The 27484-nt window shown below is 39.8% G+C and overlaps 1 protein-coding gene across 1 annotated transcript in view; it reads right to left on the bottom strand.

The window, feature by feature from the left end:
• The window catches only part of Lamb1 (laminin subunit beta 1), a 70052-nt gene that overhangs the window by 4961 nt on the left and 37607 nt on the right, over nucleotides 1-27484 (bottom strand). The window contains exons 20-30 of the mRNA XM_077795962.1: nucleotides 25098-25261; nucleotides 23804-24028; nucleotides 22409-22623; nucleotides 21534-21630; nucleotides 11555-11924; nucleotides 8330-8514; nucleotides 7168-7409; nucleotides 4316-4519; nucleotides 3508-3652; nucleotides 2227-2434; nucleotides 1780-1921 (exon numbers count right to left, since the gene is read on the bottom strand). Of these exons, the coding sequence (XP_077652088.1) occupies nucleotides 1780-1921; nucleotides 2227-2434; nucleotides 3508-3652; nucleotides 4316-4519; nucleotides 7168-7409; nucleotides 8330-8514; nucleotides 11555-11924; nucleotides 21534-21630; nucleotides 22409-22623; nucleotides 23804-24028; nucleotides 25098-25261 (2197 nt within the window). The remainder of the gene's footprint in view (nucleotides 1-1779; nucleotides 1922-2226; nucleotides 2435-3507; nucleotides 3653-4315; nucleotides 4520-7167; nucleotides 7410-8329; nucleotides 8515-11554; nucleotides 11925-21533; nucleotides 21631-22408; nucleotides 22624-23803; nucleotides 24029-25097; nucleotides 25262-27484) is intronic.

The following is a 27484-nucleotide window of genomic DNA, read 5'->3' as shown; positions in this document are numbered from 1 at the left end:
GTCAAGTAATTAAAAATATAATTTTGATAAAAGTTATAAGAGCCATACTTTAGTCCTCATTACATCTCATGTATTTGTTCACATTATTCATTTGGTACTTCCAATGATCTAAGCTGAGATTGATGGAAATTCTTTTTCTTATTTGACATTAAAAACAAGCCCCAGGAAGCTTGAAGTAGTAAGTAAAACATTTTAGGGACACTCATAAACTGCCTAAAGAATGTTCACAAATAAGCAGCTGTGAGATGAGGGACTTCCACATGAATTTCCAAATGAATGTGAGTGAGAAATATAATTTTCATCCTTTTTTTTTTTTTAAATGGTATGCTCTAGCAGTAGAGGTTTCAGCTAATGAATGCTCAACTCTCAAAGTTTTTAAAAGATTGTGAGAAGGCATATGGTCTAGGAAAGTATAGCTGAAAACTATACATATGGAGAATTATTTAGGGAAAGAGTATCTTGTCTGGGAAAATGTTAAGTGGGATGAATGAACATTGTTTCCAAAAAGCTAGCCAAAGTAGGCAGCTATTCTGGTCTATGACAGAATAGCCAAATTTCACTGACCATTTAGTTTGTATTAAAGGTGATGCTCAGGGTAGGTCAATCCCATAGAAATAACTGAGTAACCATACTGTCTTAATATGAATTTGAGTATGGAATATGCAAAAATTTACAAATATTTCAAACCAAATGATCCTCAGTCTCATAAAGTTCACCTACTTGTTAATTTAGGAAAAAAAGTCTTGGAGAGAAATAATAATTCTTAGACAATAGTGAATAGATTTACACAAGCTTTTGCTAGCATGGTTTAGTTAGAGGTTCTCTTTGTTTCTTATTGTTACTGATCTAAAACACTTCCTGCCCCCAGAGTCCCTGAAAAATATCCACCTTCTTAACTTATATCATTAAACCATATATTTCAACTATAATATTTTCCAATTTGCTCTTAAAAACTAATTTTTAATTTAAATTTATTAAAATAAATAAAAGTTCATTAAAATGTTATTAGCACAATTAAGAAATTGGAACAACCTAGAGACGGAAATAAAAATCAAAATATTTAAATGGTTATAGGATAGTCTGGAAAAGAAACAATTTTTAAAAAATATTTTTCTAAATAAGTAGACTGGAGAAGAGACCTTATATGGTCTCAAAATTTAAGGAACAATGGCTAAGCAACTGGCAAGTTTCATTTCACTGAGGCAGTAGAATAGAGGAACACAGTTTTGCATCAACCAGTGGTAGCAAAACCATGTTGAAAAACCATCTCCCAGGTTTTAAACAGATGATGGTTAGCCTGAGAAGACTGACAGTGCCAAGTATGGGTGCTTGCGAAGTATAGGAATTCAATTAGTCATCAAGTTTTCTTCACCCATTAAAACAACAACAAAATACAAGCATAAAGCCACTTTCCTAATGTGGGTCACTTTTGGGCTGCTTTAAAAAAAAATAGTGGGACAGTATCCTAAAATGGAATTTTGAAATTTAATACTATACTTCATACTATTGGACAGAGGGCTTTTTGTGGAGGCAAAAAGGAAGGGGACTTAATGGTCCAGTGTCATTAGAGTCCTTTTTTTGTCCTTGAAAATTCCACCACTCAGTTTTAGCATCTGTGCTAAGGAAGTAGTAGTTCAGATTTATTTAAATTAAAGGAATCCTTTTTACTACAGAGTTGGAAGAATTCTTGTTCATTGATAAAATGTACTTTTCTACTTAAAAGGGGATGATAAAATAGGTATTTTTTCCCCACATTCAACTATGACTATAACATCTTACTGAAGTTAACAGGTTCTGGGTTCCTTGGATATCTTCATCTGCTTGTTTAATTGCCTTCTCTGCTGCAATTTGGGCCTTTTCTGCTTCCTCCAGAGCTTCCTTTACCATATCTGCTGTGATTTTAACATCTGTTGCACTTTTGCTGTATAAAAGAATGAAACATACTCTTTGTTAACATGAAAAAAAAGTAGGCTTGCTAAGTTGTTGAGGCTGGCTTGGAACTTGTGATCCTCCCCTTAGCCTACAGTCACTGTGATTACAGGTATGCACCACCAAGCCTAGCAAAGAACATTTTTTTTTTTTTTTTTTTAAAGACAGTCTTGCTAAAAAGACCCAGAGAGATTCACAGAGGTCATTCCTTGGTATTTCCTTGGTCAATGAAATCCTTTTGTAATCCAAGCTAGCAACACCAATATGTCCCCTACATGCAATGATGTCTTCAGATACCTGGCTCTCTTAGCTTCTTCTAACAACATTTCAGCTCTGGCAATGTCAGCAGCACTCTGCTGTAGAATAACCTCTACTTGAGAAAGGCTTTCAACTCGTTCACGGATGTCTTCTGTCAAGTTCTGTAACTGCTGTGGGGTGCTAGGCATTTCCATTTTCAGTACTTCATTAGCAACAGCTTCAATGCTGTCCAAATCGGCACTATCCTCTGTGAAAAGCAAAGAGGTTAAAAATCATAACTCATTTAACCACATCAGTCATCTTTGATGTGATTTCACCAAGAGATACCCACACTTCCTGTTTAAGAATTTATAACCTAACTGGGTAAGGAGATGAGACCTACACAGACCTACATGGTGTTAACTATGTGGGTCACTTTTGGGCTGCAGACAGTATTACCAGAATTGTCATAGTCTGGAGTAGACTGTAGGCTCTAGAATTGGTCATTGGAAACAGACATTTTGGCCTTTGTTGCTTTCCAGTGATTATCAAAATTACAGTTTTAAGATGTTGGTGCTCAATCACAAAGACACTGGTTGTGCGTTGCTTTTGAGCTGCTTTATAAAAATAGTGGAACAGTGTCCTAAAGTACAATTTTGAAAATTGTTGAACAGAGTCTATGCTATTTCCTAAAAGTGCCTTTTTAAAATTTTTTTTTATCTTTCTTAGATAAAGAAACAAAGCAACAAAGGTAGGCTGTAGATAGAGTAAGGGAAGTACTGAGCAGGTTTGGAAGATTTCCAAATTTGGAAGATTTCTGGATGAAGACTACTAGTATAGGCAGAGCATGTTATGTGAAGGCCTAGCAGAGTGCGTTGTTTGGATTATGGAATACCACAGAGGCAAGCATTTAAAGCTAGGATTGAAGGCAGTGGAACTTTCCCCCTGTAGTTCTGGGGATCAAACCCAGGACCTTGAGCGTGCTAGGCAAGCACTTCACCACTGAGCTAAAGCCCTTGCCCTTACAATGAAAATTTAAGGTTGGAAGGAAGCAAATGCAGATATGAAGTGTTGTGATATTCCTTATAAATTCCCTAGATTTGGAAAATTATAGAAAGGGAAAGAGAAACAGAGAAGGAGTATTCAGAGTCAAAGAAGCAGGAAAATCAGAATAATGTATTATGGAAGCCAGGGAGTTTCAAATGTCAAATGTGAAAGATGATTAGGCTTCAATAATATCAGACCCTTGTTCATTTTTTAAGCTGTATGTGTTTTTAGGTTGTCAAACGAACATGAAAATGGATCCCCAAAAAGTATAAGTAAAATGAAAAATATCCTTACCAGTCAAAAAGTTTCTGATTTGCTTGATCAGATTTCTCAGATCCTCATTGCTCTTGTCTACTTTTTCTTTGGTAGCATTTGTTTTCAACAGAACATCCTGAGCATTCTGTTTTGCCTCATCTGCCCTCAGTTTTGCTTCAGAGACCTAAATATAAAGAATAAATTATTTATGAAACAATTTCATTCTTTCTGAAGCAGACCAGAATGTTAGAAAGGGTCCAAAAATGATTTGAAAAACTAAGTATTATAATCATGTCTCTGGGAAACAAATTTGTCCCATTTAACCAAGTATTGTATTCCTAAATAGCCAAAGTATTTAGTACACAAATTCATATACAGTATTCTTACGTGGATAGGGCTAGCATTTAATTTTTTTCCAACTTTTTTAACTCTTCCAAAACATCTGGTTTATAAAATGTTCCCTAGTTTTTTTCTCAAGTACCAACATAAGTACTTTTACAAATGCCAAATAATTTAGCATAGGATTTTTGTAGTATAGATGGATGTATTCATTAACCTGCTACAGTTTAACAGTTCTCAAAAATCTTGCTTATCTAAGATTTGAGCTTCCTACACCCAAAGCATGTGCTATTCTGTTGAGAAGAAAGCAAATTCTTAAACTCTATGAATAAATATTACCTCTTTATCACTTTCCTTGGCCACACAAAAACATGAACTTTCATACTTGACACTGAAATTACCATTTCATTTTAGTTAGCATTTAGAGTTGATCACAACCTTTCAAATCCTCCAGTCTATAACAAAGCAAACCAACAAAAACAAAAACTGAGGCCATCCACTGAATTACCATTTTGGAGAGTTGTTCCACTTCAGCCAGGGCACTCAGGACATCTCGGTCAAAGTCCATAGCTTTCTGCCAGGCACTGTGGGCAACAGTGACCAGACCACCACAGCCAGGCCCCCCACACTTCTTCTGTCCTTCATCAGTTCTGCAGTTGGGGCCACCACATTCAGTCTCAGAACAATCAGCCCCTGGAGGCGTCCCACATGTCTGCAAGAAGCCAAAGATCAGGCACAAGAGTTCAGAGAGTGAATCTACTGTAATATAACAGCTGTGCAGGGCCTGGGTGGCCCCAGAGAGCGTGTAGTCCTTGGCAAGGGTGTTTAAAAACACAGTGTTCAGGAGAGAGAAACAATGGGCTCAGGAGTCAGCAAATCTCCTTATTTATAATGAAATAAAACTTACACCCCTCAATCCTGCCCAAATGAATTAGAATATCATATGGGCCATACCCAGGATATAAACATTATCTGCTTTATCCATTTGGATTCTGTCAATGTTGGAGCCACAGAATGTTGCTTTTTTTTCTTCCTAGCCAGTTGGTTTAAGGGAAAAAAAAAAGTATTGTGAAACAACTTTGGGCCCATCTCTGTGTTAGTTGCTCTGGTGCATATTGGTAACATAAAAAGGCCTATAGCCTTTTTTTAACTTTCACATTTAGGAAGGAAGATAGAAGCACTCCAGATCAGATGCAGTAAGTGTGAAAGTAAGCAAAGGAGAGACTACTGAGAATTATAGTAGTTATAGATGAGGAAGGGTTTGTTGGCCAGTGGAATTTGAGCAAGGGGAATGGGAGAAATTACAGATGCAAAAAGAAAGGAGAAAGCAGTCTGAACAAAGGTAGCTATAGCTTTTCCAAATTATCCCCTACTACAAATACCCACCCACCGACCCTCCCACACCACCTTTATTGTCTGCCAATAACTTCCCAAAATCACTGAGTGGTTATGGCATGCAAACGCAAATTGAGAAATAACAAGTATATGCAAATGCAGATTGGGAAATAACAAGTATACCATATGATGAAAAAGGCTGAGCAGGAACAGAAACTGTGTAGAACTGACCTTTTGTGGAAAATACTAATACTATAAATAAAAAATTTACTGTGATAGAAAAGTAGTTATCAGAATACTCCCAAATGAGGATAGTATTTTTAAGAATTTTAGTAGATATAGTCAGCTCTCTGGCCTGAAAGTTTGAAGACTCTATATCTTAAATTAATAACTAAAATAATAGTCTTTCACATCTTTGGATTACAAGACATAAAACAACTTCAGAAAGTTTAATCTGTGTGCTATAGAAGAACATGAGTCCTAATCAAGAGGAGAAGCCAAAACCTCAGGGATGCTTTGTAAAAACAATCTGACAGCACATTAGGTCTGTTTTGTTTCAACAGACAGGAGCAGGCAGGAGAAAAACAGCATGGTTCTAACTGAATATCAACAAAGATAAAGAACCAGGAGGTACTAGGAAAACACAAAGGGATAAAAATATGTCTTTTTACAAGAAAAAGACAGTATAGAACCCAAAGAGTTCTCATAGGATAATAAACAAAGACAAAAACACAGTAAGAGAACTGGCAAAACTGGCTAATCTCTAGGAAGCTGAAAGGTGGAAAAGCCTGCCAGAGAAGGCGCGCTTTTGTAGTGGGGTGCCCACCACCACCGCTCCCAAGATGCCCTCTTAACAGATCAAAGGTCTGTTAGCATTCTAGTTTCTTACTGCAGTTTAGGGATTTCATGATGACTAGTTTTTTGAATTAGAATCAAGATTGCTTCCTTATGAATTCTAACTCAAAAAAATCAGTAATCACAAAATCTCTGAAATGCAGTAAGAAACTAGCATGCTAAAAAGACTGAAAGAATGGCATATCCATCTGTAACAGCTTTATCTACTGTTAGGTGCAGTTTATACACGGTTCTAAGCCTTTGCTTTTCTTTAGTTTTTTTCATTTAATAAATGGTGAAATCTCTACATACTCCCTACTTCTAGGTGCTATAAAGCTTCACAAGATATTATCAAACCTTACAGACATCAACAAAATTGGTCATAATACAGTACAGACAGCATGTTTTCACTGATTTCAGAGAAAGTGAGAGGTATGGGGGAAGGAGGGACTATGGCTAAAACAAAGTGATAATGAAGTCAACTCTTTCACCTCAAAAAACACCATCTCTCTTTTGTTCCTCTGTTTCTAGGATCAGAGAATGAAAATATAGTCTTATTCTGTAAAAAGTACCCTCCAAATTTTCTCATGTATCCTTCCATAAAAAAAATTGTAAGGAAACAGGAGGAAGAAACAGACTCAGTTTGGCTCTCCTTTGGCCTTCTGCCTTTCATTAAACTCACTACTCAATTTCATTTGGCTCCAAAATTATTTTTTAAAGCTTCTAGGAAATTAATCTACTTTCTAAGCCAGTTTCAGGCTTAATCTTCACCAGGTAAAGTTACTGGAACAAAGGATCATCTTAGCTAACACCCATGGAAAAAATTCTTTTGCTCTGATTCTTTTGGAAAGTCTCTCACAGAATGATTCTGAATTCCCCCACTGAGATACATTTTGCACTTCAAATCAGAATAAGGTTATAAAAGACAGAAATCACATCATAAAAAGGATCATGCTTCAATAAAAAGTCATTCAGTCAATACAACAGTGTGGGAAAGTGGTCATGATTGTTTGGTTGCGCCACAGAGAAATAGCTGGAAGAGGGGGAAGGCTGGGAAAGCGCATACTCTGTTTATCTGACTTGGTCATGGATACCCGACACTGGCTGGGAGAGCTAAGCCTGGGAGTTTTCACTCTTACAGTGTTTTCTCCTAGCATACGGCAGAAGCGGGGGCCAAACCCCAAACCTTACCATTTTAGCAGCAGCTGAAAGGTCTAGACTTTGTAGTTTGCCTGCCAGTTCATCCAGAAGGCGAGCCTGTTCTTCTTGTTTTTCCCTGAACTGGGATTCTCTCTCCAACATCAGGTCTTCTACTTTGTCCCGGGTGAGAGCGGACTGTTCCACAGTGCTATTGGGATCTGTGGTGGAGGCATTCACCCTCTCTTCTGCATCAAGAGAGGTCTGGAAATACTTGGTAATACTATCCAAGGCACCTGGGGCAGGAAATGAAATCGCCCACAATTAATCTCATTGTACCCGATTTCCTCGCCAAGCAACATCCATATTTGATGCCCTAAACTTACTGTAAGGTTTTAGAATTCAGAAAAAAAAATCTTTATGAAGTAGAGCTTTCCTCTCATGACCAGTGAACCTAGTCTGTCCCATTAGCACCTAGTTGAGCTCTGAAGGATGCCAAACATTAAGGTGAGAGATGAGAAATTAATCACATATATATGTTGTTTCTATTCATAGGCAAACATCTAGTTCTTTCTAAATTGTTGATGCTGGGAAGTCTGTAGATTATATGTTCAGATGCTTTTTCCTTTTCTTTCTTTACTATTCAGGTCCACTCAAATGACCAGTATCATGTACCCAACAGCATAATGTGTTTTAACTTTAGGGACCTAGTTAAACAAGAAAAAAACAGTTGTGCATAAAATAGGATAAATAGTGTGATTACTATTTCTACATTCTTTTGCTTTTGGGGGAGGTACTATGTGGTCTGTAATACCAATAAATGAAGGATTCAGAAAAATGACTTCCGGGACCAAGCAATATTCTCAAATGTGAAAGGATTTGCAGAATTACCAACTTATTGTATTTGCTATTCAGAAGAGCTTCTTTCCAAGAAAGGCCAAAGGATTAAATCATTAACTGGAAAAATTAGGAAGTGGAACCCATGTAACAACTGTTGCCACTCACTCTGCGGAGCTTTTGCTATGTCTCAGTCTTTCTGTGCCCCAAGTCCCATCTTTGTAAAATAGAGACTTTAGTATCCCCATTTGTGCCACAAGCTCCATGAGAAAAGTTTAGGAACTATTAGAAAACAGTTTTTTCTCAGTATTATTTAAAATGTGAGGTGATGGTGAAATGTATTATCTAGGATTGAGAATTTGCACAAAAATGTGCTCACCCCTAATATCTGAGTTTTTGATAAATTCCAGTTGTTCAGCAAGTTCTTTCACAGTATTGTCGAGGCTCTCGGCTTCTGCCTGTAGGGAATCCAGTTCTTTGGCTGTGCTGTTGCTTTGTGAAGCTGTGTTAGATAATTTTACTTCTACTTGAGCCATCTTTTCTGTAACATCTTTGGTTAGTTTCCTATAAAAAAGAAAAATGAGGTTACCTATTTAAAATAAATCAAAGGAGAATCGTAAAGTCTCACTTTTACATTTTCTAATACTGTATCTACTATTTCCCCCTCTCTCCAGGGACTGGGATTGAACCCAGAGTCGCTCTATCACTGAGCTTCATCCCCAGCTATTTTTAGAAAAATTCGGAGACAGAATCTAAATTGCCTGGGTTGGTCTTGAATTTGCAGTTCTTCTGCCTCAGCCTCCTGAGCTGCTGAGATTATAGGGATGCCACATTGTGCCCAGCTGTATCTGTTACTCTCTGTGACTTCAAAACCAATTTAGTAATTTGTAACAATTCCATCTCTAAGTACTGATTTTACTCTTAGAAGAGATTCTACTATATCTAAGGAGTTTTCTTTCTTCAAAGACTTTGAAGAAAGCCCAGATGAACACCCAGCTGGTGTGGGCGGCTGTGGATGGGTTCCAAGTCCCTGCTGTAAAACAACACAGGTCAGTGCGGGTCTCAGCTCCATGTGTAAGCAACTTGAGGCCCACATAACTGCACAGACTGAAAAATGATTTTAGTGTAGAATTATGCCTTCCAGCCACCTTCCAAAAATGTTCTATGAATCTCAAGGATCTCCTGCAAGATGGAACATGCAGAGAGGAAACTCTACAGCCCACCATGAAGACAACAGGAACCATCCAAACCAGCTTTTCATATATGCCTTCTTCAGGCAAGGTTGCATCAAAGGCGTCTCCTTACACCAAACTGCCCTTCCATTTTTCATAAGAAAAAAGGTGATCATCTACTGAGAAAGAAACATGTAGCTTTCACATATTTCTTTGTAATCCAGACCAAACTGCATTTTGTGATACATCTTTATGTCTCCAAAGTTGTACATGCAGTATGTGGGGTGTGTGTGTGTGTGTGTGTGTGTATGTGTCTGAGGGGGCTGGGGGAGAGGCAAAGTAATATTTGAGAAGACTTATTTCTGGGAATTACTGGTTTATCTAATTGAATATAACTGTCTTCTCAGGAATATAATAGTACAAAAAACTGGGAAAATGACTGAGGCATGGTGGCATGCACATATAGGTCAGCTACTCAGGCCAAAGCAGGAAGATCTCAAGTCTGGGAAATCAGTGCCAGCATGGACAACATAGTGAGACCCTGTCTCTTAAAAGAAAAACAAGCTGGGTAAAAATTATGTTTAAACCTCAAATAATACCATGAATGACCTAACTTAAAAGAATAACACTTAACAGGTTCCTTCTATTTGTAGATTAATTATATTTTATAAACCCAATGACTTTTTTTCCTGTGGATAATAGTTTATTTTTTCAACTTTTCCCTGTCAATTTGTTGGTTCAAAAAAGACTTTCATTTCTTCTCAGGTCTCAAAAATAATTACAATAAAAAATCAAAACTAATTTGTGTATATGTGTGTGTGTGTGTGTGTGTGTGTGTGTGATGCTGGGGACTGAACCCAGGGCCTCATACAAGCTAGATGAATGCTCTACCACTAAACTATACCCCCAACCCTGTAATATTGAATTTTTTTTAATGAAAGATAACTTCATATCATAAAATAGTACATTCTTGGATAATGTTAAAAAAATTTATGAAACTAGTTTACAGTCTACCTCAGAGTAGTGGGGTTAGAAACACAGCTTTTCTGGAATGTAATCTCCTGGCAGGCTCTCCAAGGACACTGGATTTTTTGGTTCTCAAATAGGGGCATGAAACCCAGGCCAAGACTATCTCCCTAAATGGGCCTGCACTCAGAAAATGGCCTACCAAAACTTGTGATCGCTGCACACGAGGAGGCTAAGTTTCTTAATGAGGTAAAATGCCTCATTAAATGCATTATTACTCCACATCAGACATTTCTTAACTCCCTGGTCAACTACATGGTCTTGGGCAGAAAATCTAAGGCTTTAAAAAGTCAAGGGATCAGTTAACATTAAATCTAGAAGGATAAGGCACTTGAGCTAATGATGTCAGTAGTTAGTTCTCTTATTGCTTCTCCTATGTTGCCTTAGATATGCTGATTTAAGTGTCACCATACCAAAAAAAAAAAAAAAGTTACTGAACTTCTGTCATCATGTAAAATCACCTCCTTAATGGACAGGACTTAGCTGTAAAACAATCCTCTTGTTCTTGCCTAGATAGTGAATTGCAGCAAAAACCCATAGCATCTGGGAAACAAACATTAGTATCCCTTTCTATTTTGTCCTTCTGCTCCTAAGTCTTACTGTACTGTTTCCTGGGGTCCTTTTTGGCAACTATCATTGGCAATTAGAATGTTTGAGGACAGGAAAAAATGAGGCTAGGAGAAAGGGTGGAAAAATGATGCCTAAGAAGTTTGGCATCTCAGCTCAATTATCTGCTTTAATTGGCAAAAACAAACACTGTCCAATCAGAGAGGTAGGCTGGAGGAGGATTTTTCATAGTGAAGAAGTTCTTATAATTTGATGAGTGAAGCACTGGCCTAGTGGATCAATGGCTAAGCAGTAAAATAAACTTGAGAACAAGGAGTCTTATTTGTGGTGGTAGAATTTCCCTAATGGTAGCAATATAATGTAACTAATGACAATTTAAATTTACAATGTAACTTTTTTACTTTCAAAATTATCATTTTTACAATGTAGAGTAAAGGCAAATATTACCTTCCCCTTCCTCCACAGGAGAGAAAAGAGGCTCAGGAAGGAAATATTATCCAAGTTCATAGGCCTAGCACATGGCAAAGCCAAGGCTTAGTTATGGATCTTCTGTCTAAAATCCAGTGTTCCTTCCACTCCACTGCCTTTGAGAATTATTTGCAAAGAATAAAACATGCACTTATTCTAAACAGCAGCCTCCAGAGTCTTGGTCAAAAGTGATGAACCCACACTCACTCACCCAAGTGTTCACAGTCAAGACTGCTGGGAAATGATGGCCCAGAGCCTATTTTCACTAGCAGGACCAACAGACCTAACAGAAGCATCACACCAGGAAGGCTCTGCTGTGTAAAAGTTGAAAAAACACAGCAAGTTGTTACTTTAGCTCATTAACTACTTACTCTGCTTCCTCAAAGAGATTCCCGATGTTTTTCAGTGGCTCTGCTGCTGGGCTCTGGGCCAGGATGTCTTTTATCTCGTTGATTTTCTTCTCCACTGAGTCCACAGTCTCCCTGTAAGGTCCAATTACACCACTGATCTTCAAGGCTTTGGCTTTCTCCAGGAACTTGTGGGTCCTGTTGGTCAGCTCAGAGATGATCACGTCCCAGAGAGCAAAGCACTGGTGGCAGGGTATGCAGTCGGGGAAGACTCCTGAGTACCCGCGTGTACACTTGTCACAGCGTGGACCCTCGACACCCTCCACACACACACACTGGCCTGTGGACTGGTCACACTGTGGTGTCTCAATGCCCCTGGGGTCACAGTCACAGGCTAGAAAGGAAACAGCAATGGTAGGTGATCTACTGAATCACAAGTTGCAGAAACCAGATTTGGCATTTAGAATCCTCAGTCACTGTTAAAATGGGAAGGTGTCAACTGTCAATGACAGTTTACCAACTGCTCATGTAGAGACTGCAAAGGCTTCCTCTAGCACATATGACCTTAACCCTTGTAGACCCTTCTTCACGGTATAAACAATTTAAAAATTAGCAGCTAACATTTATTGAACACTTCAACTATGTGCCTGGAATTTTAGAAAAAAAATTTTTTTTTTTAGATGTTGATGGACCTTTATTTTGTTCATTTATTTATATGTGGTGCTAAGAATCGAACCCAGTGCCTCACACATGCTAGGCAAGTGCTCTGCCACTGAGCCCCAGCCCCAGCCCCTTTAGAAATGTTTTACATGCCTCATTTCATGTAACCTTCATGGCAACTATATGGGACAGGTGTAATAACAATCACTTCTTCACAGATAGGAAAACTGAGGTATAGAGAAACAGTCTCATGCAGAAAAAGCCAAGTCAGGAATCTGATTCACCATCCTAACTCCAGAGCCTGTGCTCTTGACCTCCGTCCCACCTCTGCCTCCAACTATGACTTCCCTCAGACCATGTGAGCACAGACAATTCAGGTTACATTCTGATGTGAGTCATTTGGCAGATGGTGCATCACTCAGAGCAGTGACTACTTGGTAAAATGCAGTAAACTTGATCAAAAGAAAACCAAATCTGGAAGAAGTCTCAGGAATCCAAAGTATCTCGTTTAAAGGCTTTCAACTACATATAATCTCATTCGAGAGTATCTGCCACTGTGATAACTATCCTAACGCTACAAGCAGAGACACATAAAATGATCCAAGGGCCTGATATGGTTGGCATCTTATGCAGAGCCAGATGGCAGGAGGTAAAATCATGCCTGGTACAGGGTAAAAATTAGTGTTCCTGGGCAACAACAGTGATTGATTTTGTTTACTACAATCCCAATGTGACTGGACCCTGCCTTAGAGTTCCAAATCTCAGGTGACCAAATTATTTTTCTATCTTCTTATTTTTCTATCAATACTTGACACTTCCAGTATTTGTATAGTGTTTGACTAAATAAAGGCCCATACTACACAATGGTCTTAAATCCATTCTAGAAAAAGGTGTGAATAAGTAAAATAAATATACTTTTGTTTCCCTAAAACCAGACTATGATCTCCAAAGGCAGGGCGTGTCTTCAACCATTTTCCTATTTTCAGTATTGAGCAGAGTTAACTTGCACTTGGAATTGAACAGTATTTGCCAAATGAGGCCCTCACCTCATTTACATAACTCTTCAAAAGAAAATAACCCTCCTAAAACTGCTGGCAATGTGGCAAAGCTCAACAGATTCATATCTTCAAGATACTTTTATGAAGTCTTCTTGGGTAACAGCTGCAATTTGCCTCTTCCAGACTCTCTACTGGAACATCTTGCAGGAACAGTTATATTGACATTCCTGAGAGGGGCCTGCAATGCCTCCATCTTCTCATACCATTTGCCTGATCCCCATCTCACAACATCCTGCCTTGTGTTGCTAGTTTATCTTATATTGTCTTTGCCAACTACACACCAAATTCTTGAGCAACAAGTCCAGCACCATGATGAAGAATGAAAGCTGGGAACCAGGTGCAGTGGCACAGGCTGTTATCCCAGCAACTTGGGAGGCTGAGGCAGGAGGATTGCAAGTTTGATGCCAGCCTTAGCAACTTAGTGAGACTCTGTCTCAAAATAAAAAGGACTGGGTACGTAGTTCAGTGGCAAAGCACCCCAGGGCTCAATCCCTAGTACAAAACAAAACAAAATAAAAAATTTAAAAAAAAACACAACTCTTATGGAATCCTGGGTAATTAGGAAACTGAGTCATGGCTTTCACATCTGTAAAAGGGGCTAATGATTTTACCTACCTTATATGATTGCTTTTAGGATAAAACTAACTTAATTCTAAAGTGCTTAGAAGAGCATCTTGTCTATAGAAAGCACTCAAAAAAATGTTAGTTTTTAGTATCACTTTCTGTGTCTAATGGTCTCCTGCCCAATGTTCCCTGATTACATTTCCACTGGATTAAAAAAAAAAGTAGTCATGGTCATAGGCTTATTTACCAGTAATTTGAATGTTAGACTACTCCAGTCCTTAACTTTCATGATTACAAAATATACTTTTCTTGGTGCCTTAGGTTTTCAAAATTAAACTTTGGGGTTTCAAAATTAAAACTTGGTTTTCTTTTTTCAACATTTTTTTTTTTCAAACACCTTAGGCATGGTTCATTCTTTCCTAATTTTGGAAGGTACTCATACTGAATCAGGAAGTAGCTTAAGCTAGTTATGGATAATTTTAATTGTGATTCCTATACCCTTTATTCTGTATGTTCCTTGAAAAAAAGAGTTCCATGGTCAAGGCCCATAGGGAAGATTCTATATCCTCCTCTTGAAGATTAAGAACATATTTCACACTGATACACAACAAAAAAAATTCAGTAAATTAAAGATCCAGAGGAGTTCTGCAGGAAAAACAAACAAACAAAAAACACCTGTTTTTATATTTTTTACCCAGCTGTATCTCAAACTCACTCATTGGATTGATTGTTTTTTAGTGAAATACCTCCTGACATCTCAGAAAAACAATGAGAAAGGCACTACTTTCAATTTCTTAGATGAAGAGAACAGGGGGAACTTAGATAATGCTACACCTGAAAGGCTTATGATATTTAAATTTTAAGAATGAGTTTCCATATCATTTTGGTAAATCCAGTTGTCTTTGAGAAAACTTGGTTACCTGTGTAGCTTACACCAAAATCACTTGGAGGGATCATGAAACAGATGGCTTCCTGCTCCCTCACGCCATGCTCTGATTCAGAAGGCCTGTGTGGGGCCCAACAACTTAATATTCTCCAAGGTCCCAGGAGATGCTGCTTTTGAGTATCACTAGACCTGACTTTAAGTATTGACCTTGTCATTTTTGCAGCTGTTTCTACCTTGCATGTTTGAGAGAGAGAGAGAGAACACATTCTTAAGGGTGGAGGCACAACCATGACTTTATCAGTTTATCAGTTCACAATGTGGATTTATACACAAGTATAAGGGCCTATGTGATAGAGGGATAAGCAATGCCACCCATGATAAACAAATCCACTTCACTTCTGTCCCATAAGCCCCAGAAGTATCTCTATGAATGGCCCCACTTACCAGAGCCCTCTTACCCCACTCCTTCCCTAGGCAACTGAGGCATATGCTACACAGGCTTTAGTTTGCTCAGAAAATTATTTTTTCCCCACAGCTCATGCAAAGGTACATGTTAGTTCAATCTTGCATAGGACTTTACTGGGTTCACGACTTGGGCAATGGATGCAGGCCTATGTTGAATTTATTTTACATTTTTCTAATAGGAATTTTTTCACCTATTGCATTGCTAAGGGCCTATCTTGCTCTCATTCTGTCATAAGCATCTTTGAGGGAAAAAACACTGGGCTGACACTGTAGGCTCAAAAGACTGATAAAGCTTCCCTCCTTATCTGGTCATGGGGATACAATTTGGGTTCCACGGGGCTTCAAATCTCTACAAAAGACAACCTAGCCAAACAGACCAACATTCCTTTCCTCCAACCGAGGAGCTGATCATCACTGAAAAAGTCAGTCCTGTACTCTCAAAGAATACAAAAAACAACTGTTTTAGAATACATCAGGTTTTAATTTCAAACTGAAGCTGGAAAATGGTTATACTCCTGTGAATATGTGCCTCCTTCCTGGCTTCTTGAATTTCCAAAATGGCTTCTCTTGGAGTCCCCATAGGAGATGAGCACCAGATGACCCACATGTGTGACCTTGTCAAAAGACCTTCCGCCCACCCCAGATGTTTTAATGATACTCACATGGCTGGAGCAGAAAGGTTGGGTCACACCTGACAATTTAAAACTTCATAGATGCTAACGTTATGAAGGAAATTCAAAGGTCATCTCTCACACCCACCAGGATCTAAACAGTGATAAACCAACTGTGCAAGCTGTGGCTGATGCGCTCCAGCAGCTTTCTATGAGAAAAGGTGTGCCTGGAGCACAGCGCTGCTTTAGGAAGTGATATTATTTGGCAGAGAACCAAGAACTTTCTCGTGGAAAGAGAGTATATACAGAAAAAGTTATTGCTTAATCTTTAACATGAACAAATCATGAAGATCAAGAATAGCATTTCAAAAATGAGAAAATTATTATTATTTTTTATTTTTTTTAGGTTTAGTTGGACACAATGCTTTTATTTTTTATTTATTTATTTCTATGCGGTGCTGAGGATCGAACCCAGGGCCTTGCACGTGCTAGGCGAGCGCTCTACCGCTGAGCTATAGCCCCAGCCCCAAGAATTAACAAGCCCCAAGAATTCCATTTTCATCTACGAATAAATTCTCTGTTCTGTGGTCAGGAGGTATCCTCTGTGTTTACTAAGTTTTCTTTTTTTTTTAATTTTTATTGTTGGTTGTTCAAAACATTACATAGTTCTTGATATATCATATTTCACACTTTGATTCAAGTGGGTTATGAACTCCCATTTTTACCCCATATACATATTGCAGAATCACATCGGTTACACATCCACTTTTTTACATAATGCCATACTAGTGTCTGTTGTATTTAAGTTTTCTTATTTAAAACAATTCCTAAGAGGTAGGTACATGAAGACTATTGTACCAATTTAGAAGATGTTGAGGCCCGGCGGAAAACATGTGCAAGTCGGTGTTGAAATGGAAACCTGCTTTCCTCATACCCTTCCCTCTGCTCCTCCAGACCTGATTTCACCATTGAGCAAAGTCTACCCTCAGGGACTGTCATCAGAGGCTTTTCACAATTGTGAAACCAAATCTTCCAAGACTCCAGCTAACTCTTTTTCCTATAGGTACTTCCTATGGCTTTGTCACTACACAACGTCCTTATCGTCCTTCAGCTAGGACAGTAATTTCTAAATACCAGCTACCAACAAGGAGCCACTAAGCCAGTGGAAAGAGCAGGATTGGGTGCACAGGCATGGCCTCAGAGCCCTGCCCTGCCCTCACTGAGGAACGTCTTCAGTCAAGCCCGAGTCTGAGATTAGTAAACAACTATGACAGGGAGGTTAGACTTACCCCCAAAGGTGGCTGCAAGGATAAAATGAAGACTGATATCGCATGTGTGAAAATGCTCAACATTGAGCAGATTCTCTGTAAATGCCCAATAAAGGTAACTTTTTCCTTGAGACCTTTTCTAAATGACGTCAGTTCCCACTGATCTTGCCCTGACAACTGAAAAGATTTGTTCTACCCTTTTCCTGCTTTCTGTGCTCCATTTCCCCAAATAGCCTGCAAGCACCTCCTGTTGAGGCGAGAGACCTGTCCACTCACCACTGTGCATCTATCAGTCAATGCTGGGCTCATTATCCACCTTTCTGTTGGACACTTAAATTTGCCTTGGGACAGAGAAAGTGCTACATCTGAAGTATCAGATGACAGATTATCTGCTGCCACCAGCTTTGCTTTTTAAGTAAAGTGGGTCTCTAGGATTTACAGCAAGACTAAAAGGTTACCTGATGTTTTACCTGGACATTTCCATTTCACTAAAAGAAACACTTGAATACTTTGTATATCTTATATGTGGTTTTCTATTTTCTGGCGATTGTTCCTACCCCTTCCCTTTTTTGGCCTCCGTACTATAACTTCAATTTTGGAATGAAAGTGGGAGGATGACTATGATTTCACCTACAGAAACTGGCTGCCTGACTAGTCCAGGAGTTGCAAACTTTTTACATAAAGATTCATTGAGTGACCATTTGAGGTTTTGCTGGCCATTCTGTCCGTCATGACTATTCAACTCTGGCACTGCAGCACAAGCAGCCACAGAAAAGATACAAACACGCAGCCTCCAAGCTTCTGTTCCCAGTGTGGGCAGTGGCCTGTGTGAGGTCCCTGCCTACAGTCTGCCCACTTTTTAGTCTAGCTGCCCACTTTTTAGTCTAGCTCCCCACTTCCAGGGACCCACATTCTGTTATAAGGATTAGATAAGACGTGTCTTCACTCACCTATCAACAGAATCTGTAGTTCTCCAAAGACTCAAAGTCCGATTTTCTGAAGCACAATGGAAATTAAAAAAAAGGGGGGGGGGGCAGGGGTGATTGTAGAAGAAATTCTAACCTGAGAAAAGAATTCAGGCATTCTGAAGATGACTGTGTGGGCAAAGGAATGCACCATTTTTCTACTGGAGAAATGTGAAATAAGAAACAAACATGATGGGAAAAAATGGCCACTGCCAAGGGCCTCTCACCTGTGCCCCACAGTTGCCTTCCTTCCTCTGGGTTTAGAGACACTGACCTTTTCTAAGAGCCAAAGGCCCAATGGCCTGGAAACCGTACCCTCCCTTTGCAATCTATGAATCAACAGAACGATTCCTTATGTGACCCTTTAGCTTCTGAGGGGCACAATGCAGAGCTCCAGGCTGAACTTTCCCCTAGCATGTTCTGCAGTGGGTGGATGAGATTTTCTCTCCATCCCAGCACAGTGGTGGGCTTGTTCAGACTTGGCACCATCAGCCAAGAGCCCCAACTTGCTGGGACAATAGGAACATTCAACAATTTTTATGTTGGAGGCTCAACTCATTTGTCTTTTACATAACTACATTTTTTTTCCATAAGGAGAATACTTAGCTATGACCTAAGTCTTTCTATAAGCTTATTGTTTGCAAGATGGCACCAGAAAGTCTAAATTTGTGCCCTCCAACAAACCATTTCAACTGAAAACATATTTGGCAATTAATTACATAATTCAAGAAAAGAGTATGTTCTTTCCCCATGGTCCCATCTAATTTTAGATAACACTTCTTCTTTGTTGATCTTTGGACCCAGTTCCTTGAGTTCTGTTACTCCCGTTTCCAATGCATAGCACTGCAAAGAAAACCCTGAGCCCAGTCTGCTTCTTACTGGCCCTGTGATCACTGTACCATATTGGGTCTAGCTCCCATTTCCTTCCAGTGTGCACAGGCCCTGTGGTTGGCAATGAATCACCCATTATGAATTCAATTCTCACTCTCTCTAGATGCTTTCTAGGTTTTGAGTCTCCTCTGCAGGATATCAAAGGCATTTGGGACCCGAGAGCCTGCCTTAAGCACTGTGGGACTTTTGTCATTCTTGGCTTCTGAACACCAAACACCTATGGCAACCGCCCCATCATAGTGATAACCCAAATGCTCCCCTTCCCCAAAATTTCCAAATGTCTCACCCCAGCCCAGTCAATGTGGACACAAAGGACATCGTGGGTCTAAACACGCAAAAAGATACGACAACATCTTATAACCCTGAATTGCCCAAGCTAGCAATGAGGTTAGGTATTTTACACTTAGATTTTAACACTTTGGGAAAAGGGGCTTTCTGGTTCCCATTTAGAAAAAAATCCTGAAGATGAGATTGGAAAAGTGTCATGATTTAATAAGAAAGTAAGGAGAGAATGGAACTCCTATATCTAGAACCTGCCAATACCTCTAGGGTATTTTCCCTTGAATCTGTGTACTTTCTCCAAATGTCTTGCAACCAACTTTTTACTGGTTGGGGTTTTTACTCAGCTTTTTTTTATTGCTATTACCAAAAACCTAATAAGAACAATTAGAAAGGAAAAGTTTATTTGGAGCTCATGATTTCAGAGGTCTCAATCCAGATCTGGTCGATTCTACTGCTCCGAGTCTGGGTTCAGGTAGAACATCATGGTGGAAGTGTGGTAGAGAAAAGCAGCTCAGGAAGTAGAGAAGAGACTAAGCTCAGCTAACCAGGGACAAAGTAGACACCCCAAAGACTCCTCCAGCCACACCCTACCAGCCTATAGTTACACCCAGTTAATCAAGTGGATTAAAGTACTGATTAGGCTAAGGATCTCATAACCCAATCATTTCACCTCTGAACTTTCTTGAATTATCTCACACCGGAGCTTCTGGGAGACACCTCACATCTAAACTATAATAGGGATAGGCTGAATGAATGGGAAGACTCAAATTATAATAAAAGGGTAATGAAAATGCAAAGAACTGAGGTTGAGTTTAGAAAGCAAATTCTGCATGCTTTATTTTAAAAATTATAAATGTAAAATCATAGAAAGAAGATTAGAAATATTCATGGCAAACCGAGTAAAGGGAGGAATGTGCTGGGTGGCAGAGATGAGCAGGGGCTTGGTGTTCTCCTAACACAGAAGGAGTGTTTGACCTGAACCCAGGCAGCCTGGCTCCAGGACTCAAGCTCTGGGCTATGGGATTCTCCACCTGCCTGGCTCCCTGTTGCCCCGAGCTGCTGGGATACCACTGCGCAACAGGAAAGTCCTAAAGCTAGATGATGTTTGTGGTTTCTTCCTTAACTAAAGTCTGATCACCTTAAAAAGGAAATACCCAAGGGAGACGCTGAAAGGCATATACATGTCTTAAATGAACCACTTTTCCTTGCAGAAAACTTGGTTTGGGTTGTGTATTACGTGTTTGTTTTTCCTGCTTATCAGTTTCCTATGTAATAAGCTGACTTTTCTTCTAGATAAAATGAACAAAGAAGTTGGTGAACTCCAATGCTACGAATCTCATTCTTCACGAAGTTTCTAAAACACAATTTAAATTTTGACCCAAACAAGCTGATGTGGGGGTCCATAAGCCACAATTTCTCTGACAGAATTAGAGGCAAAAGTTTAAAGAAAAGATAAAAGGGTAAGGGGTAAAGTTCTGACTACTCCATGAACAATTCTCTGATTGACTCAGCTCTTGAGTATAAGGCTTTTCATGCCAATAGAGCAAAAGGTCAGAGAGCTTTGGCAGTCAAGGGTGTTTTGCCAATGACACAGGCTGATAGAATCAGGGTCTAAGCAAAGACAGAGCCATTCTGTGGAAAAGAATCAAGCCCTTGGGGCACTATAAGATTGAGGAATTCAACAGATAGTGACCAGGGCCCTGCAGAAACCGGGGTTTAATTTCTAGAGATATCTTTGAGCAACTGGTCCACTGACTGTCAATATCTTCTAACAGAAGTGAGAAAGTCTGAGCTCATTAGAACCAACATCTGGACTGACAGTGATGAATGAAAGAGTATTTGTTTATTGACACAACAAACATCACCCACTCTGTGAAACAAACCTTAATCAAAGATGTCCTCACAAATCCTTCTAGCTAAGTCTCAGCTTAAGAACAAATCATATGAATTTGCTTTGGTGTTGTCCACTGTTTGAAGTTTTCCTGCAGTTAAGGAACATAGTTCCTAAATTTCTGGCCTTTTAAAAGGAGATATTTTAAGAGTTGCTCACTCAGGATCTGTTATTTCTTGTTCTCATCCAAAAAAGATGAGGTTATCCAAAAGAGAAAAAGATCATTTTTAAAATTTAGAGTCCAACAGGGAACTTACTACATGGTGTGTACAACAAAGAAATATGCCAAAGAGCACACAAACTATAGAAAATATCTAATTATAAATTTTAAAAAGGGAAGAAAAATTAGAAACAGAAGAATAGCAAAGAGTTGAAACGGTTTATTAAAATGTTACTATCAATGCTTATAGAGCCTGCTCCTACTATTACCATCAACGTTAACAGTAGAATACTGCACCTCACCTCGGCATTCCACGTCGGGATCTCCCCAGAAGAGCTCCTGACACTCGCTGCAGGTACGGCCTCCAAATCCCGGCATGCACTGGCACTGCCCTGTGAACTGCGTCCAGAACATAGATCATGGTTCAAGTGGCTTCAGGGCAGAAGCTAATTGTCACTCTTCACCCCTAGTTGCCAGGTAGGAATGGACTGAGCTGTCTGCCCGAGAAGGCCTGCACATGCTGACTGAGGAGAGGCTTGTTCCTCCAGCTTTGGTACCAGCACTTTTTATCTGCTCTCCTGCAACAGTGTTTAAGCAGGGCCACAGCATGATACAATTGATTTACACCTTTCCTCATTCTTTTTTTTTTTTCATTTTTTTTCTGAAAGGTTTTGCTAAGTTGCTGAGGCTGTCCTCAAACTTGTGATCCTTCTGCCTCAGCCTCCAGTCATCAGCTCCTTTCCTGTTTGTCCTCACAGATCAACATTAATCTTAGGCTATCTGACTCACATGACTTAGCAGCATGTCACTCAGCCTGTGTGAGTAAACAATAACACTCTTTACAGTGCTGGGTATGGCTATTCGGTTCCTTTGAAACTGAGTAAGAAAAAAAAGTCTGATTTGGGGGCCAGACAAGGAAGGGGCCCATTCTGGCCCACTCAGGTGAGTCTACATCTGCAGTGGGGCACTAAAATGAAATGCTATGGATGCATCAGATGAGGACGCTGCAGAATTAGTCACCTTAGCCAAGAAGGGGGACAAGTAAGGGCTGATAGCCAGCTCATGCAGTGCCTGCCAGCTTCTGTATTGGCCTTTCAATAACTGGGGCAAAGCCACCTAGTGGTCTAGTTGTCACCTAGGCTCATCCAATCCTCACTCCTCTGCCACAGCCCCTTACCTCATTACAAGATGGTCCGAAGGAATGTGCAGAATTACAGTCACATGGGTCACACCCAGTCCCACTGGCCAGCTGCCAGGTATTGGGCGCACAGCGGTCACAGTTCTGCCCGATCACATTAGGAAGACACAAGCATTGACCAGTGGCTTTGTCACACTGACAGTCAGACCCATTACAGTGCTCCTGCACGGTGCCCAGGTAATTGCAGACACACTCTGAAAAAGAACAGCATGATCAGCTTTACCTGTAGTTACACTCACACACACACAGGTATGCAGAAGCTGGATACAGCTCATCAGCTAAGGTTTTCCCTCTCCAGATCTCAATCTTGACAGGCAAGAAGGAACAGAAAAAATCTAAAATTACTGCTCTTTGGAAGTTGTTATGATATACTACATCATTCTGACATTTCTCAGGCAAATGACATATTTGCACAATGCACAATGACAGATTTTGCCTAGGAGTATTTTCCAGATATACAGATCTAATAAGCTGCTGGTGAAACATTTTAAAATTGAAGATTTAATTGGAAATTTAAAAAGATATATGCCTGCGGGAATAGAGATATCCAAAAATTTCAAATTCTTGGCAAGAAAATGCAGTAATGAACATGTCAGAAAGAACAGGGTAGAAAGAAGCCCTTTAAACTAGTAAGGCTTGAAGGAATCTGGTCCTGCTGGTCCCCACATTCCACACAGGTTTCTATAGACCAACAGTGGCCTGGGGGCTTTGAGCAGTAGAGAAGGCTCTAACTGATCTCTTGATAAGAGAGAAAAAAAATGTGAAAGATTTTAGAAATGTTACTCCTTTTCACTAAGCTGTAGGGCTCTGCTCATCAATGACTCTGGAAAAGGTGTGGCCTACAGTGGTATTTAGAATCTCCCAAGTCCCATTTGGTCAGCAAGTTCCTAGGTAGAAGACGACATCCACACACTCCTTGTGTGTCATTTATCATGGTCACAGCCAGTTTTCCATTTTGGTTTTCTCTCCCTGACATTGAGCCATATCTTGAGACTCCACAACTTGCCAGAAAATGCTGGAATGCTAAAAACCAATTCGGTCTCATCCTTGTTTTAGGGATTTAACTCAGGGGCACTCAACCACTGAACCACATCCCTAGCAGCCCTATTGTATATTTTATTTAGAGATGAGGCCTCACTGAATTGCTCAGCACCTTGCCATTTCTGAGGCTGGCTTTGAACTTGCGATCCTCCTGCCTCAGCCTCTCGAGTCACTGGGATTACAGGTGTGTGCCACTGCACCCGGCTCAGTCTCATCTTTTTAATTAAAACTGAAAATATAACCTTTCTGAACTGATGATACAAACAACCACCTGATGATTAAGAGAAAGGTGACAATCATTTCAACCAAGGGCAAAGAAAATGTAAATCTTACTTCTACAGTCCTGCCGGAGGGCATCACCATAGTACCCAAATCGGCAGAACTGGCAATGGTCCCCTTCCGTATGGTACAGGCACTTGAGACACCTTCCAGTCTCCTTGTCACAAGCTTCTGGGTCTGTTGTGTCAATGTTGTGGTGACACTGGCAAGGCTGACAGGACCCCCCAACATTGGAGGGATTGCCAAAGTATCCTGAGGCACAGTCCTCACATCTGGAGCCTAGTGAGCAAAAACAAACAAACAAAAACAGAAACAAAAATACAAGACGATCAGCTTGACTAAAAAGCCAGATCACAGTCCGCTGATATTCCTGTGCCTAGAGAGCTAATCTGGATGCTTCGTCTTCACTGTGCTATTGACAGAGCCTGAGACCACTCCATCAGGCTTCTTAGCTGTGAGGGGGAGGGAAGTATTCTGTGGCCTTGGAGGCAACAGCAGGGCAAGACAGTTGTAAGACTCTTAGCACGTGGGACTTTAGCTTCTCATTATACAGGGGTGGAGCGGGCCAGGAGCTAGACAGAGATGGACACTATAAAGGGTAACTCGATATTAAACTCCTACCCCAAGAATTATATAAACTGAAAAACCACTGCACTTTCTGAAACAACCTGAAAAATGGGATTCTTGATGATGACCAATTTTCTTAAGAAATCCTTGAATTTCAGGCTTATGTGAACCACACAAAAGCAGAGCTAGTATTGAAGCAGAGGTTTTGATCATGAAATAAGAAGGAGCTGATGCTCATGACCAGCTAAATTCACTAAGTATGAACAGACAATGCGATTTTAATAATAAATCAGTGAGGAAAATGTTCAGCTCTGACCAACACGGCTATCTGCCAGTTTCCTAGATGATATTCTTTTTCATCCTTCTGCCACCATTTGGCCACCTCACTGCTTTGAGACAGTTTGGCTAGGAGTCAGACAAGGGAAGAGAGAAACAGAAACTAATCTTCCTACTGTTTAAGAACAGAAAAAGGTTTCACAGGGTTTTGTGTAGATTTGGATAAACTTGATATCCTCACCTATATAGCCACTTGCTCACAGCTTTCCAGGGGAAGAGTTTCCCATGTGCAGTTGATAACATTATTATCTTAGAGACTCAAGAATTAACTCTACCCACATGCCAAGTATGAAAATAGAAGGATCTTTCCAATTCCCTTAACTTTTACTTAAGGATTGTAAAAGTGACCTTAACTAACTCACCCTTCATCTCCTTCTCCTCAACAATGATCTCAAAGACTACCCTTTCCTCCCTCTTTACCTCCTAAAGTTGGTACATGACTTACCAATGTACCCAGGATCACAAACACAGGCAAGCTGTAGAGTCACAGGATCTTGGTAACAGCTCCTGGCAAACTGGCGTCCACTGCCAGGACCATCTGGGCAAGGGCAAGGGCGGCAGTGATCTCCTGACCCAATGATGGGGTCGCCATAGTAACCAGCCAAGCACCTGCAGCAGTCACGAGAGAGAGTGAGCCATAATCCAGTTTTAAGAAACCTGTTCCAAGAAAAGTCTTAGAAACTGTGTTCTGCTTGGGGACATCTTCCCCCATTCCCCATGTTTCCACATGGAGAACTTTCCACAGAAGCAGTGGTTTTTCAAACTTTTACCCCAATTGGGGTCCCATGGAGGACCTGTTAAAACATAGCTCGGCTCCTCTCCTCAAGCTTCTGACTCAATAGGTCCCAGGTGGTGCTGATGCTACTGATGTGGGCATCACAGTTGGAGGACTACTATCATTAGGATGATACCGTCATCTCACATGGCCACCTGCTCACAGCTCCTCAGATAAAGGATTCCCCACGTACACTTATTTGTCCCATAAGCTACCTGCCTGCCCCAAGTGTTGGGTTCTGCTCCCTCTTTTCCCTAAGGAGTCAGTCTTTGTGGACATGGTTTGTGCATCATGTTGGGGAGAAATGAAATGTTAGCAACCACGCGTCCGATCCAGTTTTTACCAGTAAGAAAGTAGACAGGGATGCTCTGCAACTATGTGACTTTGGAATCCATGTCTCACCTGGTGGCAAACTTGGTCAGCAATGAGGGAGGCCATTTATTAACTCCCAAATTTAGCAGGTCCAATCCTCTCAACTTATAGAACAGGGGTCAATGGAGCCCGGATGATTTGCCAAGCTTATATACCTTGTTAGATAATGAGCTATTATTTCAATTGCTGACTTTCAGCAAGAGATTCTTTTACTGTGTCATGCAAATATCTTCAAGATAAATCCATCCATCCTAGTTATACTTATAGGAAACTGAATACTTGAACTCACCCAAAGTTATAAAGCAAGTTAGAAGCAGAGGCGGACCATGATTTCCAATTCAGTGTGTTTTCTCTGTTTTGTTTTAGGGTGCTGGGGATAAAAACCAGGGCCTCATGTATGCCAGGCAAGTGCTCTACTAAGGACTGAGCCACAACCCCTGCCTATTTTTCATGCTTTTTTGGAGGTAGAGGTAACATATTTTTAAAGTGGGGGGGAAAGAGAGAATTAATTTCCTGTTCTGAGAAAATTAATCATATATTTTATTAGATACAGAAATAATACATGGACATATTTCTTAATTATGTGCTAGGTGCTGGGAAATTCATAGTGATGAAGCAATTTTGTACAATGGTATCTGAGGAAATTTCTGGGACTTTTCTAAGTAAAATAAAACATAAGACGTCATGACAAATAGAACGTACATTTCCTGCCCTGCCCTTTATTTCCTCCCTCAAGAACAAATCTAGCATACAGTTTTAAATTTGTGGGATTGAAATTTTGATCATCTGGGAATAAGGAAAAGAAGGATGAAAAATGGCTCAAACTAGAAGGCAGAACTCCAAATACTGTTAAAAAAGGGTTGTCCTCCAAACCCAGGGTTAAAAATCTTTTCTCCCACATCACTTCCTATTCTTTTTTTTTTTAATTAAAAACAAAACAAACAAAAAACCCTTTACCAATAAAATCCCAAAGATAGTTGCAAATATCAACCAGTCTATTCTCAGCCGATGCTCTTTGAACATTCCCGTGTGTCTCATTTTGAATCAGCACTGTGGGTAAGCCACCTTTGTTCCCTACTCTCCTCTCTTCTGGTTAATCTTATTTTTTCATCTATCTCTTTCTCATACTAATTCTCCATCTCCCTCTGAACAATCAACAAAGAAAAATCTAGGGCAGAAAACAAAAGATGACAGTGATATATTAATTTCCTACTTTCATCCCTGTGTAACTCTTCCCTTGTGTTCTTTTTACAGCACAATTTTGTGATGACTTTGATTCAAATTCTTAAATACCACTTTAGCATCAGGCCAAGAGTCATGTGTTTGCTTCATGAATGTTTTTAAATGACTTAAGTTAACCACATATTCAGTTTTCACTAAACATTTTTCATCTGATAAGCAACTAACACCAAATGAAACACCTGCTGAAGACTTACAAGTGACTATATTTATGGACAGATATTACAAGAAAATTTATGGACATGGAAAGGTGGAAACTATAATCCCCCCTCTCCCTGCAAAAGCAGTTTCTAACAGTAAGGCTGCATTTCTTAATTAGTCATGAAATGATAAGTCAGTGTGTAATTTTTCACAGACTATTTTTATCTATTGAACTAAATTGTTAATGTCAATGGAGGTACATTTTATGTCTACTCTTCCGAGTGCTTTATAGTCATAATAATTTC

This window comes from Urocitellus parryii, chromosome 3, assembly GCF_045843805.1.
Source record: "Urocitellus parryii isolate mUroPar1 chromosome 3, mUroPar1.hap1, whole genome shotgun sequence".
Lineage (NCBI taxonomy): Eukaryota > Metazoa > Chordata > Mammalia > Rodentia > Sciuridae > Urocitellus > Urocitellus parryii.
The sequence above is the reverse complement of the archived record's forward strand: the minus strand, read 5'-3'. Positions and strand labels throughout refer to the sequence as shown.